The following is a 15,075-nucleotide window of genomic DNA, read 5'->3' as shown; positions in this document are numbered from 1 at the left end:
AGTATTACTCCAGGTCTTCAGTAGTAGTACTGTAGTATTACTCCAGTTCTTCAGTCGTAGTACTGTAGTATTACTCCAGTTCTTCAGTCGTAGTACTGTAGTATTACTCCAGTTCTTCAGTCGTAGTACTGTAGTATTACTCCAGTTCTTCAGTAGTAGTACTGTAGTATTACTCCAGGTCTTCAGTAGTAGTACTGTAGTATTACTCCAGTTCTTCAGTAGTAGTACTGTAGTATTACTCCAGTTCTTCAGTAGTAGTACTGTAGTATTACTCCAGTTCTTCAGTGGTATTACTGTAGTATTACTCCAGTTCTTCAGTAGTAGTACTGTAGTATTACTCCAGTTCTTCAGTAGTAGTACTGTAGTATTACTCCAGTTCTTCAGCTGATTGGTCATCAGTGGAGTTTAAAGTTCTGTAACTTTACGTTCTGTTGTGCATGTTTCTCACCGAGTCGTCGTCCGAACACAGAGGAACGGCCGCCGTCGCTCGACAGCGTTGCTTCCTGTGCGTCTGGCTGTGACCGGAGGGCTGTCGGCCATCTTGATTCTGCTGCTTCAGCCTCGAACAAACTGCAGACAAACAGAACTGAGGTCAGTCCACTTTAAACTCAGCTCCAGATCAAACAGCGGCGTTGCAGAGATATGGAGGGTGAGGGTTTCAGAGGACAAAGGTCTCATGTTGAGGTTTTATCGCTTAAAAACACGACGATTTGTTGCATTTCTAACAAGATTCTCTGATGTCACACAAACACCTAAAATACTTTGATCTGACAAACGTTCTCTCACATCCGTCTCTCTAACTGCTTTTCATGATTTGTTCTCGTCAACATGGATGAATCCTTCATCTACTCGTGATGTTTAGGAAGGAACTCTCAGACTGCCTTAGAACCAGGCTGGATTAACCCCGGACCCTCAGGGCTCCTGGTCCTCCGCGTAGCAAGTCGTTTGTTTTTTTAATAATGTGCATGAAAGCAAAATATACAATAAAAAGGAAAATAAAGTGAAATGCTGCTGTATGTAATCTGAGTTTTGCACTGGACGTGAGTATTTAAACAGGAACCATGAATAGGGCGGCTGAGATTCATTACAAAACTAAAACATTCAACCAGACGAACGAAACATGAATCAATGTCTCTGTTTATTCCAAATATATCTCAAACACGTTAAATAAATGTGTTAAAATGTGAAATAATATAAACTGATTGCAAGAACAAACTTTGTTTCGATGCTGCTGCTGAATATCAAATTATCTTTTCAAAAATACAGTTTTATGGTAAATATGATGCATGAAACGCATTTATAAGAATTTATTATAAGAATTATGATTCTATTCACAGGAAGATTTCAGTCACAGTGAAATTCAAACATTATTAAAGCGTCCAAAATAAATGAGAAATGTCCTCGTTTCTGTCATAAATAATAAATATAAAGTAAGTTTGTATTTGATTCTCTGCTTTGCTGCAGACATGGTGGTAATTCTGACAATTTTAAAGGCTGAATATGTCAAATTAAAATGTGTTTATATGTCACCAGATGTCAAGTTTTTCACAATAAGTTTTTATGTTGACATTAAAGAGTCTTAAACGCAGCATTATTTTTTGTATGTATAAAACATCAAACACTTTACATGGGGTGAATGTTTTATATTTTAATGTTTTTTAAACTTTGTAATCACACATTTACATTTTTAATACAAACATTTCCAACATAAATAACTCAATGATCTGGTGTTTATCGTTTAGTAAATGTGTTATTTGGACTTAAAGAACGGCACAAACCACAGCGGCTGAAGTGAACATTGAATCTTTATTGAGTGAGCAAAGTTCAGTCGTTGCTCCGTACACAAGTTTGGCAACTTCAGGTCTCGTTCCAAGAATACTGGTGAGATAAACAGGTCAGTGACATTTACACAGCACACACACACACACACACACACACACACACGGCGACACACCGACGCTGTTTGAGTTCTGAGATCTCAGAATGATTTACCGACAGATCGACAGTCTGAAGGTCTGGAAGCAACTTTTAAGTTTTTCAGTTTTCAGGCTGTTGTTTCTTTGTGTCTTTTTGTTTCTTTGGGTTTAAATACAGGAAAGTGTATATCTTATATGACTGGATCATACTTTCTGCGTGTCCTATTAAAAAGCAGCCGGTCGGATGAACATCCTGACGGTTTTCAGGCTGTAATTGGCCGGTTTATACGTCACCCACACGACTCCGTTTTCGACCTCGTACGGCGTGTTTTTCTCCGGCTCGTACGCGCCTCTATAATAAATCCCGTTCAGGTTGGCCGACTGGCAGTTGTTGTACCACCACCCACCCCCGTAAATCTCCGCACAACTCTCCTCCGACTTGTCGTTGTCTCTGTTGAAGGTGCTGAATTTCATGCCCGTGTGGGACGCCATGTTGGAGTTGGGCATCGCCAGGGCGTCGCCGGCATCCCCGGTGTACCCGGACACGTGCAGCAAGTACCCCTCCTCCTCCGAGCCGACCCTGATCGTGTACTCGGCGCCGGCCACGCCCCCTTCCCAATCCTCCACCTCTACCTTCAGCATGCTCTCGCCCTGATTCGTCAACAGGTGGAGGTTCTGGTTGCCCAGCCAGAACTCCCCCTTGCCCCCCGCGTCGACCGAGCCGAAGCCGTCGCGGTACTCGGCCCAGGAGCGGTTGAAGCCGAGCGCGCCGCTCTGTCTTTGCTGGACTAACAACCACCCGCCCATTAGCCCCTCCTGCTGGCAGTAAACCTCCACTACCCGTGCGGAGTCCGTGCCGCCGGGTTTGATCTTAAACAGGCCGTTCGCTTCCCCTTTCAGGTGGTTCTGGTGGGCCTCGACACAATCTGCGGACAGAGAGGGGGGGCACACCGCAGACCACCAGTTAGCTTGGGACTAGCTAAGCTGAAATGCTACTGCAGTGATAAAAGCGCTAATGGTCACTTCCCAGGGAAACCCTTTGTTGTTTGATGAATCTTGGTGCGAGTGAAATTCAGTTTGGCAAATTTGGTCTTAAATTAAATCATGAAATGTATTTGTCAAAGTCAATCAATGTCGAAAAATCTCAAAGGGCCAATGGCTACTTTCCATCGCTTAGCTTGTGACCTCGTGTGTGGCTACGGTAACGAGCAGAAACAATTTAAATGTACTGTTTTTACGTCTGCATTTGAAATATCACCTGGACTGAGAATTCCTCTCCAGATGTGTGTGTTCCGTATGTGTTCAGATCTTTGATCGTTAATATTGCTGGAGAGACCGGACAAAACTTATTTATGTATCTTATTATATCTTTTTTTATTTTGAGTGTTGATGGAGCAGCTACAATGTTAGCTTAGCATAGCACCGATCAGGCCGCGCTCCATTCAGAAAACAAGTATTTTAAAACGTATTTGTTCGTCGTCTTGCGGAGAGAACTAACAAAGCCTGAATTCTGACTTTTTACAAATCTGCATAATTATGTAGTTATTTTGGCATTTGTTTATTGCAATTAAATCACAGCTAAATCTGTTGATTTTGGGTTCATACAGCTCTAGTAAACCAGCTGACGAGTGTCTTGCAAATTAAACTCGATCAAATTTACAGAGCACCTCCGGATGATGTTGTGAACCCAGACAAGACGACGTTTAGTTTCCTGGATATCTGGACTTCCACAACATGTAAAAAGCAGAAATAGTGGTTATTTCAGCCGTGATGGATGGAACGTCTACGGCGCGATTCGGGCGAATGACGCGAATAAACACAAATGATGCTGCGATTGAACTCCTGCGAGTAACTCGGAAATTTGCTTTGTGTGAACGTAGCATTAAAGTTCATAATTGTCTTTCTTTCTACTCAATGACCCAAAATACCTCAACTAACAACACTGATTGTGAAAATCTTTAAGCTCTAGCGACAAACAATGGCAATTACTGTGTTCACTTCCTGTTTTTTGGTACATAAGGCTAGCTAGCTGATGCTAACGCACGGCGCCTAGCTGTGTGCCGTTCTGGGCCGTGAAGATTTTCACTGCAGGTCGGATGTTTCGGTACCTTTTCCTACATAATCGGCGTGCCGCTCGATACGCGTGCTCTTCACACTCCGGGCGTGGAAGTCGGGGAGGTCATCGTCGGCATCGGCCGCCCCGAAAAGGCCGAGGTCATCGCCAAATGGATTCCCCAGATCTAAGTGGCTTCCCTTGGTGCTGCCGCTGTGGACGGTCTTGGTCAAAGAAGACGAAGAGGAGGAGGAGGAGGAGGAGGAGGATGTTAAGCCAGGGAACAAAGAGCCCATTCCACCCTTGGTGCTGTCCATCATGCCTTGGCACTCAGGGCCGCCCTCCATCACCTCCTCCATCTTCTCCACCGGCCCGTCCTTGGTGTGGACGATGGTCTTCCTGACGCTCCTGGTGCAGGTGATGGTTTTGGTGGACACGTGGCTCGTGCTGGGCTGGTCGAGGCCGCCGCCCATGTCAAAGAAATCGCCCCCGAGCTCGGTGATGGATGTAGATGAGGAGGAGGAGGAGGAGGAGGAAGAAGACCCCGATGAGGGTGTAGACTGAGTGTACGAAGTACCTGAGACCTTGGAGATGGTTGCCGGGGATGAGATGGAGCCTTCCTGCTCGAGCATCAACTCGACCATCTGCACCTGATAAATAAGAAGAAGAAGAAGAACTTAAGCACGCGTGTGTTTTTATTCAAATGATGTCAATAAGGAGAAGTGTTGATATCCATGTTGTATTTGTGTGAGTACTTTGTCTCCTGGGTAAAAAAACTAACAAAACGCTGTGTTTTTTGGACGCAGTCAAGATCCCATGCAGACATCCACGAACTCATTCAAAACCTTTTTGTGATAAGTCAACGGCAACATAATCCACGACCAAACACATTTCTAGCAGTTTTGATGCACGTTTATGGGATTTTGAGGAGACCGGGCTAGAACACAACCCGTCATAACCAGCCTCCGGTTCTGGCGAGTGAAGCCGATGTGGAACGGTCTTAAAGCTGCATTCTCTCTAGTGTCCACCAGGGGGCGACTCCTCTGGTTGTATAGAAGTCTATAGAAAATGACTCTACTTCTCTCTTGATTTATTCCCTCAGTGAACATTGTAAACATGAGTTTATGTCTCAATCTCTAGTTTCAAGTCTTCTTCAATACAGCATGATGTTCATTTAGTACATTATGGTCCATTTAGAGTCACACAGACCATAAAGCAGGGGATGCTTTAGGGCGGGGCTACACGCTGATTGACAGGTCTCTACGTCACTCCTCCTCAGTCCACATATGGTCACTTCCTGTTTAAACATGGCGACAGCGAAATCGCCAAACTAGAGGCTTCAAAACAACTGTCCACAAACCAATGAATGACATCACAATGATTACGTCCACTTCTTACATACAGTCTATGGTCGTATCTTAAGTGATGATGGGAGGAAGACCTGGAGAAGTGGCTGCAGATAGCAGTAAGATACCTTACTAGCTCGGTGATGTGGGACTTTGAGACAGTTGTTCTGTTCCACCCGTCTGAATAAAAAGGCGCCTCCCTTGATGGTCACTTTGGTCGATAGCAACAGAAACAATGAGCCGAATAAGATGACAGACATCGCCCTCCCTTCCCTCGGCGGTCGACCGCACATTATCAAGCTTAAGGTGCGACAGCTTGAGTTCATTTATGTCCCAAAAGATCTCAAAAAGGTAAACCAACACAAAGAGGCCCTCACATCGGGGAACATGTTGTCTCTCTGCTGTCCGCCGTCCACGTCCTTGGACTTCTGGAGGTTGTTCACAACGGTGGCCTTCAGCGGCCTGCTCTTCATCACGTACAGCGTTCCCACGGACTCGATGTTCTGGGCCGACTGGGAGTCCAGCTGGTTGACCTGGAGACGGGGAGAGAAAGTGCGAGAATGCAAAACATGATTTTTAGGTCTAGATTTATTAAAAATGGGCGAGAAATCCATCTGCGAGTGGGAGAAACCTGACGGAGCGTCTCTCGCAACACACAACTTATAAGACAATAAGTGACTAAAACACAAGTGTAGATTCAGATTTTTTTTTTAAAGCTATACAATAAACCATTACCACATCTATTAATTTACCTTTGGCAGATGTTTTTTGCATAAAATCGTCTCACTTAAGTTTTTAATTTCAAAATTGTGCAGTGAAATTGCATTATTACTTTCTTAATTTGCTTTATTTCTGGTTAAAACCAGTGGAATATGAGACATGAAGCAAGAAGTATCACAGAGTTGGGGGGCCAGGAACTAAATGTGGTTCGTGGAGTCTACGTTGTGTGTGTGTGTGTGTGTGTGTGTGTGTGTGTGTGTGTGTGTGTGTGTGTGTGTGTGTGTGTGTGTGTGTGTGTGTGTGTGTGTGTGCGTTCTCGCCTGTTTCTCCAGTGCCTCGTAGCTCTCGTGGTCCACCTCGTGCTTGGTGTAGCTTTGACAGGATCCTTTGCAGGAACGGAGCTTAATGTCGATATCCACCTGACGGAGGAGACAGGAAGTTGTAGTTCATGCTTCCTGTTTGGTGAACGGGTTTGTTCACACGTTAAACAACGTTTGATTCACTGTATGAAGACATATTCTGCCAGAGAAATGTATGTTTGAGGAGAAATTTGCCTTTTCTTTCCTTGCAGCAGCTGCACTCTCTGCTGGTGAGATCGCTGCGGCTAACGTTAGCTGAAGCTAAAGCTAAAAGCTACAGCTACAGCTCATCTCCTGCTAAAGCTAACTCGGTTTGTTGTGTTGATTTACGGAGATTAACTCTGGTCAGTAAATGATGGACTATCAATGATCCGATATATTTCATTTATCGTTAAAAGAAAACAAGCACGAACACTTCACTGTCTTCACTTTTCAATCCACACAAACGCAATCAGCACACAGAACGAACACAATAAACAGGAATTAAAAACAGCTATAAGAATCATAAAAGCATCAGATAACAACGATTTAACCCTTCGATGTTTGAGGTGCAACGACGTTCTGAGGTCAAATAACCTAAAAGCCGTAAATCTAAGTTACTCCAGTGTCCGCTGAGTGTAAACACGTGTTTTGTCCCTGCCGTGTCTCCGTACCTCCAGCCTCTGCATCTCCACCACCTGGTCTTTGACCCGGTCCTTCAGGGCTCCCAGGATCCCCAGCTGTCGGTCGATCTTGATCTTCATGTCTGTGATTCTCTGACGCAGAGTCTGGGCCAGGTTGTAGTAGTTGTTATCGTTCCCTGGTGGAGAAAGATATGCAGACAGAAGTCAGAAGCCTCCCTGTAAATTCAACACAATGTTCATTTCCCCATCGGTAAACCTTCTGAACCCCAAAGCAGTTTCAGGGAGTTTTTCCCCGGTTTTGGGTTCAGAGGGTTAATTAACGAGCGTCAACTCAAAGGAGGAGATGAAAGGATGAGAAAAGAAGACTGACCGGCGTCGATGGTGAGTCTGTCCTTCAGGTAGTCGTAGGTCTGTTTGGTCACCTGGTCGGTGGAGCGGTGCTTGGCCTTGTTCTGCTCCAGGAGGCTGCGGATCTTCTCGATCTTCGTCAGAGAGTTGTGGTCGAACCGGTCCAACAGACCCCGGATCCTGCAGCCCGACGGACACTTAGGGCCCTGATGGGAATAGAAGAATATTCTAAGAATGAGTATTTTGGGCTGCAGGTGGAAGCAGGACAGAGACCCAGAGGATCACATCTGGATGGAGCTGCTCACCCATTGGTCGTCCGTGCAGAAAGGCCACTCCTTCTCTGGGGCACATTTGTCCGATCTGGTGCCTTGCTCCACCGGTCGGGCTCCTCTGGGGTCCAGCAGGGCGGCCTGGAGACCAGCAGACCAACAGAGACCAACACAACACAGACGTTGATTTCAGGATTCTTCTCCAATTTAGTTCACTTTAGCACCGTGAGCAAAAGAAACCCATCATATGTATGAATTCATTTATGGTTTTGGGGCTTTTTCACATTTATTTAAATCGAGCAAATAACACGTTAAATCATCGTGGTTCAATACCAGCAGGTTCATGGGAGTAATAACAGTCAATGAATACATATTGATATATATTCATATATTCATATATTTATATATGTTAGACCTGCTGTGACTCAGTACATGAACATCGTGATCATCATAAATAAACCTACTTGCTGGTAAATGCAGCGTTAAGTGTACAAATATAATTTAAACACGATTATAGTTAGAGATGAATTATGTTGAGTTGACGAGTGCAAAGTTACCAACGTTATATATTTATATATTTACAAAAAATATAATTTGATTGCATCTATGATACAGTAAGAACCAGGTTGTTTATATACGAATAAATTAAATTACAGAGACAAATAAAATGATTTAATCATCTGAGCTTTCATTTTAAAACGACTATATTTACGTACATATATTATGTATATTATTATGTATTATTTTATTTTCAATAGTATTTCTGGTACATTTAAAGGCATATTACTTAATTTATCGAGTAATTTATTTACTAAAAACGGCTGAACGATTAAATCAAGTGTCACAAAGCAGGACATAATATGAAAGTTTAAATCATAAAGAAATAAAAAGCACATTTTTCAACGAGACGTCATATTTCTGAGAGTAATTGGTAAAATGTTTCGATGTATTTAAACGTCACTCACCAGAGATGAAGCCGCACACATCGCAGCGACACACACGAGGAGGTTGAGTCTCTGCATCTTCCTTCTTCTCGTTCTCGGCTGATGAATGTTCCTCGTTATGAAGCCTGCTGAGTCTGACCGACTGTGACTCATCAGGTCAAAGTCGACGCGGAGGCGGTTGTATTTGCACTGCGTGTCCTCAAACACTGCAGCATTTACTGACATCTGATGTTTCCTCAAAGCAAACGGTGACGAAACACTGACGACAAACACGAGACCTTTTACTTCACGTGCACACGAAGTATTCTGATGAATGTGGGTCGTAAGGACAGAAACTTCTCAAAGACAACGAAGTAAATACACACCAGAAGAAACGTGGTGATTAAAGCTGAAAGTTATGAATTATATCTCACATGCTCATCACGTTATTCTGCTCAGACGTTAAGATCAAAGTCTTCACAACATCCTGAGGAGATGTGGAGCTCGCTGCTCGCATGTGACGAGCTGGAGACCGCTGAGCAGAATGCAGCAGCAGCGCCACCTGGTGGCCGCAACGCTGTCAAAGCTCCACCGTGCAGAGGGCCAACAGACACAGATACAGGTACAGGTACACAGACACAGGTACAGGTACACAGACACAGGTACAGGTACACAGGTACAGGTACACAGGTACAGGTACACAGGTACACAGGTACACAGACACAGGTACAGGTACACAGACACAGGTACACAGACACAGGTACACAGACACAGGTACAGACACAGATACAGACACAGGTACAGGTACACAGACACAGACACAGGTACAGGTACACAGATACAGACACAGGTACACAGACACAGACACAGGTACAGATATACAGGTACACAGGTACAGACACAGGTACAGTCCTGCAGAGTACGCCGTTAAAAGGACCAAACAGCTGATGGAAGAACGGACGAGCTTCAATGAAAGAAGCCGATTAAGAAAGTTTGTTAAAGCAGAGAACAGAGCAGAGAACTGCAGACATCCAAAAGGTCATAAAAACAACAGGAAATATGATGAAATATTCACAGGAAGTAATCGATGAGAATTCATCCAAACTTCCTGCAGTTGTTGTGTTCACCTTTTGTGATGATCGTAGTTTATGAGTTGAAGATAATATGGAAGATCTATAAAATGTGCCCCTTCAGGAGAAAGTTTGGAAACTATTGCTGTTCATAGAAATGATTCATAACATTATGAAAGAAATAATCAAACAAAGAATCACTGAAACCAAAAGATTGATTGAAAAGCATGTTTTATTCAAACAATCACAAAAACTAGAAAACGTCAGAAAATTGTGATATTTCATCAAAAACATTTTATTCTTCATGTTCTCATTAGAAATGTCTCCTCTAATAAAGTGTGAGCTCCTCAGTGAAACTATGACGTCATGATTGATTCATGTGAGACCAACAGTCATGTGACAACAAGGAGGAGACTCTGACTGAACTACAGGAAGTGAACAGAGAGGCGAGAGGATGAAACATCCATCATCTTCCTCCTCTTACCCGGGGTCGGGTCGGGTCGCGGTGGCAGCAGGTCCAGCAGGCCGACCCAGACCTCCCTCCCCCCCCAACATGTTCCAGCTCATTCTGGGGATCCCGAGGCCTTCAGGCCAGCTGGGAGATGTAGTCCCTCCAGCGTGTTCTGGGTCTTCCCCGGGTCTCCTCTCAGCTGGACGTGCCTGGAAAACCTCCAGTGGGAGGCGTCCAGGAGGCGTCCTGACTAGATGCTGAACCGCCTCAGCTGACTCCTTTTGACGTGAAGGAGTAGCGGCTCGACTCCGAGTCCCTCCTGATGGCCGAGCTCCTGACCCGATCTCTAAGGCTGAGCCCGGCCACCCACAGGAGGAAGCTCATTTCGGCCGCTTGTAGCCGAGGATGAAACATCATTTTCATAAATATATATTCCATCATTTGCCAGTCAGCAGCAGGCAGATGACTGTCGACATGAATGTGTTTAATTAATCTTTGACTCACATTATTAACACTAAAAAGAGTTTTCTGGGTGTTAAATTATTCATTTTGTTCCAAAACAAACTAACAAACCTTTGTAGAGTTCTAAAGACTGAATGAAATCATCATTTTAACATATTTTTGTTCATAATTTCTAAAACAAGTTAAACTCTCGATTGTTTTGAGTCAATCTGTACTGAAAAATATAAAATAAAAGGAGAAATGACATAACAGACATGAATTCATTGATGATCCAGATTATTTGAGTTGTTTGATTGATTGTTTGGATCCATTTGTGAGCAGATGAGCGAGCACGGCTCTGTCCAAAAACAAACCCGCCCCTCAGCACCTAAAGCTCACCAGTTTAAGGTTCTGATTCTACACAAGAATAAAAAGACGAAACGAACCCTGAGCCCCCAAACAGGCAGGTGCTGGGTTGGGTGCTGTTGCGCAGGCCCCCCCCCCCCCTCACTGATATCAACACGTTATATCTCAAGATACAAAAATAACAAAGTTCATGCTGGATGTTTGAGTTTTGGAGGCGTTTGTTGGTGGATTTTGGTTTGTTGTTGGTAGTGGCTTCATATTTCGATTTTAGACCAAGAGGTTGAATGTCTAGCCGAGGGCACGTGGACACGGGGAACCAGAACCAGAGATCCAGTCTCTATTGTTTCTTGTTGTGTGTGAGTTGGTGGCTCGAGAGGTGCTGCAGCAGCCTGAAGCCCTTCTGACAGTGTTCACACTTAAAGGGCTTCTCGCCCGTGTGGATGCGCACGTGTTTGGCGAGGTTGCTCTTGTCGTTGAACTGCTTCCCGCACGCTTTACAGTCATACGGTTTCTCCCCCGAGTGGATCAGCCAGTGTTTCTTCAGGCTCATGGCCTGGGTGAAGGACTTTCCGCACTGGGAGCAGCAGTGCGGTTTCTCCGGCATCTCGGGATCTGCCGGCACCGCGGGCTCGGCGATGTCCCGGCTCGGCGGTTTCTCCTGGTGCGTGGACCGATGTGTTTTCAATGCCGACTGGTTGGTGTAACCCTTCCCGCAGGTGTCGCACGTGTACGGCTTCTCGCCCGTGTGGCTGCGCTCGTGGACCAGCAGGTGCTGCATGAGCCGGCAGCCCTTGGCGCAGTATGAGCAGCGGTACGGTTTCTCCCCCGTGTGTATCATCTTGTGCTTCCTCAAGTTGTTCCTGCCGCTGAAGGCCTTGGGGCACATGTTGCACTTGAAGGGTTTCTCCCCCGAGTGGGTGTACAGGTGTGCCGCCAGGGACATCTGGACCCCGAAGCTCTTCGGGCACAGCTCGCACTGGTACGGCTTCTCACCCGTGTGAACCCGCTCGTGCTGCTTCAGTTTGGCCAGGTGCTTGAAGCTTTTGGCGCAGCGGCTGCAGCCGTGCGGTCTCTCATCGGAGTGGCTGAGCATGTGGATTTTGAGGTCCCCCTTCCTGGCGCAGCTCTTGCCACACTGCTCGCACGTGAACGCTTTCTCCCCCGTGTGGGTGAGCTGGTGCAGCTTCAGAGTGCCCTCCCTCCCGAACTGCTTCCCGCACACCTCGCAGCGGTGACACCTCTCCCCCGTGTGGGTGAGGAGGTGCTGCCGGAGGGTGTGCAGCAAGTAGAAGCTCTTGTCGCACTGCCGGCAGGCGTGCCGTCTCTCTCGCGGCGCCTCCTCGGACGTTTCTCTACCGTCGTGGTGCTCGCGGCGCACATGCAGCCGCAAGTGGCGCTCAGTGCGGAAAGTCAGGCTGCACTCGCTGCACGAATACGTCTCCTGCGCCGCCCGTTGCGACTCTGGCGGGCTCGCTGTACATGTCGTCGCGCCGCAGTGGTGCAGCTGGTGTCTGGTGAGGTGGCTCCTCTTCGAGAAGGATCTCCCACAATCCTCGCAGGGGAGATGTCGGCGTTCCTTCTGGTTCTTCTCTGCTTTGTTTTTCATCGGTTGCGAGAAAGGAAAAAGAACAGGCAGTTCAATTTGACAGTGGATCTGCGATCGTTGCATGAATGCGTCTCCTGCTCCGCCTGACTCATCGTACCTCTTGTGGCGCTGCAGTGGTGCGACCGGTGTCTGGTGAGGTTGCTCCTCTTTGCGAAGCATTTCCCACAATCCTCACAGGGGAGACGTCGGCGTTCGGACGCAGCTTCCTGTTTGTTCCCCGCTGCTTTGTCATCATTGGTCGAGTCAAGACACGGAAAAGGAAAAACACAAAGTCAAAATGTCTCATTTCTACAACACTGTGTTTTAATCTTTAGATGGCCGGAGAAGAGTTAAACGTGGTAAAAGTGAATATTTTCTACGAGAAACGTTTACCTCGACCTCCCGGCTCGGAGGCTTCTGCAGCTTCACGTTCCTCCGGTGTGGAGACGTTTTGTGATTCTGCTTCCTGCCGACGTTCCTCCGGATCCCCGAGCGCGGCGTCTCTGCGGGACTCTGATAGTTGGCGGTCCTGTATGAGCGACGGCACCTGGTCCGAGGAGCCGCCGCCGGCCTCCTGGAACACTAACAGGGTCTCCTCTGAGGCCACGCGACTCTGCTGCAGTTCATCTGGTCCTTTGGTTCTGGTTCCCCGCCAGCCGGGGTCTTCAGAGTCCTCCACTTCCACTTTAAACAGGTCGATCGGCGCTCCGGTTTCGCTTTTGCACCAGTCCGCGTAGCGGCCCAGCTCCGGGTTCTCAAAGTAGTCGACCACCTCCTCCTTGACCTCCTCCTTGACCTCCTCCTTGATGCCGACGTGACTCTGCTCCGCTGCCCCGTGGACCAGCTGCCGGAGTCCTGGGAGTGTCATGCAGTCCACCAGGCAGAGGGAGAGACCCCTCAGAGCGAGGGCAGAGGAGTCGACTGAGGAGCCCGAGGGAAGGAAAGAGGATTCATGAAGCACAATTCAAACGCTCGACATGCAAGAGATGATGTCAGAGGGAGAAAATATGAAGCGTGACACAAAGTTCTACTGACGGCTTCATATGGAGGGAGGAAGGAGGAGAAGGGAGAAGGGGGGGGAGGAGAAGGAAGGAGGAGGACAAGGGAGGAAGATGAGGAGGAAGGAGAAGGAAGGAGGGGGTAGAAAGAGGAAGGAGGAGAAGGAGGCTGACGTACGGAGGATCCATCCAGCTGTGTCTGCTTCCTTTAAAGTGACTCAGTGAACATGAATAAAATAATTCTTCAGTGAATCTTGTTGAAATGAACAGTGTGGAAGTGAACACATCATAGTGAAGGAAACAGCACGAGCAGCAGGAACACACGAGAACACACGAGAAGACACGAGAAGACACGAGAACTGTTCACTGAAGCAGAACCGGGTTAGGGTGACTACATACAGGTAAATGAACTCCTGTGTGACCTCATGTTTCCGCTCACCTGCCGGCTCCGGCCTCACAGCTGGTCTGAGGTCAGCTGGTCTGGGGTCAGCTGGTCTGGGGTCAGCTGGGGTCTTCAGACAGTCCGCCAGAGGGACAGACAGACGCTTGAAGCCGAGCAGAGACGAGCTGCTCGGAGACGCCATGATGTCTTCGTCAGAGGTTCATCTACAGACGGAGGAGGAGGAGGTTCAGCTACAGACGGAGGAGAAGGAGGTTCAGCTACAGACGGAGGAGAAGGAGGTTCAGCTACAGACGGAGGAGAAGGAGGTTCAGCTACAGACGGAGGAGGAGGTTCATCTACAGACGGCCTGAGAGACACGGGACAACTTGAAATGTACTTCGTTACCATCAAAGCCAGCAGCAACACATCTGTTGCTGCTCGTTCACGTTCTGCATCAACACTTCTAACAAACCGTGAGACTCGTATTCACGGATGAGGATCGAGCATCACCAGGTTTAGGGTCTCAATGCGCTTAAAGGGACCTTATGACCTTTACTAAAGATAAATGACTAAAGATAAAGTTACAGTCCACCACCTGCTGATTGAATGTCTGACCTCATATAACATCGTCTGTCTATGAGGCTAACTTTAGCTTAGCATTACATTCAAGCTTCAAACTGGGGCTAAGGAAGAGGAAGGAAGGAGGAAGGAGGAGAAGGAGTCTGTCTACCATCAGCTGATTCATTCTGTTCCGGTTAAAGTTGTTAACTGTTTGGTGAAAAGTAAACTACAACAGATATAATATGTAATAAGTTTACAGAACACAGAGAGAGAAACATCCTCACAACTTACTCAACGGACGTAGAGTCTCTACTTCCGGGCTTGCGTTTGAGCTAAACGGCTGCAGACGAACCTCCGATCATAGAACCTTTAATAAATGTCCACTACGAACTCTCCAGTGAGTAAACCGTCTGTTCATAAAGATCATTACATTAAAACAGGACGAAAACGGTTCAAAACGTACGAAACAGACGCAGAGGAGAAGCTCTCGGTGAATTACCGAGGTGGTTGTTTTCTTCCGGGTTTATGTGACGGACCTGTCTGGTCAACCAATGGACGCACAGAAAATGGAGGAGGAGGCGGGTTGTTTTAGAGAACTGGCGCCAATCGCCGTGTCGCTTATTTACAAGGAAACGGCACCTCGGTTAGGACAAAAATAGCACAA

At 46.8% G+C, this 15,075-nt stretch overlaps 2 protein-coding genes across 5 annotated transcripts; both read right to left on the bottom strand.

Moving 5' to 3' along the window:
* Positions 1 to 2,141: 2,141 nt before the first annotated feature.
* fga (fibrinogen alpha chain) lies at positions 2,142 to 8,656 on the bottom strand (the record flags this gene model as incomplete). The annotated part of the gene is made up of 8 exons (XM_079295244.1): positions 2,142 to 2,842; positions 4,025 to 4,619; positions 5,693 to 5,848; positions 6,356 to 6,454; positions 7,048 to 7,193; positions 7,388 to 7,571; positions 7,671 to 7,775; positions 8,600 to 8,656. 8 exons carry the CDS (start codon positions 8,654 to 8,656, stop codon positions 2,142 to 2,144), a joined length of 2,043 nt encoding a protein of 680 aa, XP_079151370.1.
* Positions 8,657 to 9,947: 1,291 nt separating this feature from the next.
* Positions 9,948 to 13,369, bottom strand: LOC306796916 (uncharacterized protein). 4 transcript variants are annotated; one of them, XM_079295988.1, is made up of 3 exons: positions 12,864 to 13,369; positions 12,589 to 12,714; positions 9,948 to 12,478 (listed from the first exon to the last, which is right to left on the bottom strand). In XM_079295988.1, exons 1-3 carry the CDS (start codon positions 13,336 to 13,338, stop codon positions 11,223 to 11,225), a joined length of 1,857 nt encoding a protein of 618 aa, XP_079152114.1. In that variant the 5' UTR covers positions 13,339 to 13,369; the 3' UTR covers positions 9,948 to 11,222. The 4 variants fall into 4 exon arrangements, with proteins under 4 accessions (XP_079152114.1, XP_079152115.1, XP_079152116.1 ...); XM_079295989.1 differs by having other exon boundaries at positions 9,948 to 12,475; XM_079295990.1 differs by having other exon boundaries at positions 12,589 to 12,711.
* Positions 13,370 to 15,075: the final 1,706 nt, after the last annotated feature.

This window comes from Melanostigma gelatinosum (assembly GCF_949748355.1).
Source record: "Melanostigma gelatinosum genome assembly, chromosome: 23".
In the NCBI taxonomy this organism is placed as follows: Eukaryota; Metazoa; Chordata; class Actinopteri; order Perciformes; family Zoarcidae; genus Melanostigma; species Melanostigma gelatinosum.
The sequence above is the reverse complement of the archived record's forward strand: the minus strand, read 5'-3'. Positions and strand labels throughout refer to the sequence as shown.

Bases quoted from the DNA above. Each gene is read 5' to 3' on its own strand.
- LOC306796916 (XM_079295988.1), bottom strand. From the start codon at position 13,338: ATGACACTCCCAGGACTCCGGCAGCTGGTCCACGGGGCAGCGGAGCAG. The intron at 12,715-12,863 runs GTAAACGTTTCT...ATGATGACAAAG, and splicing joins CTCCGAGCCGGGAGGTCGAG to CAGCGGGGAACAAACAGGAA. The intron at 12,479-12,588 runs GTACGATGAGTC...TGAAAAACAAAG, and splicing joins CCACTGCAGCGCCACAAGAG to CAGAGAAGAACCAGAAGGAA.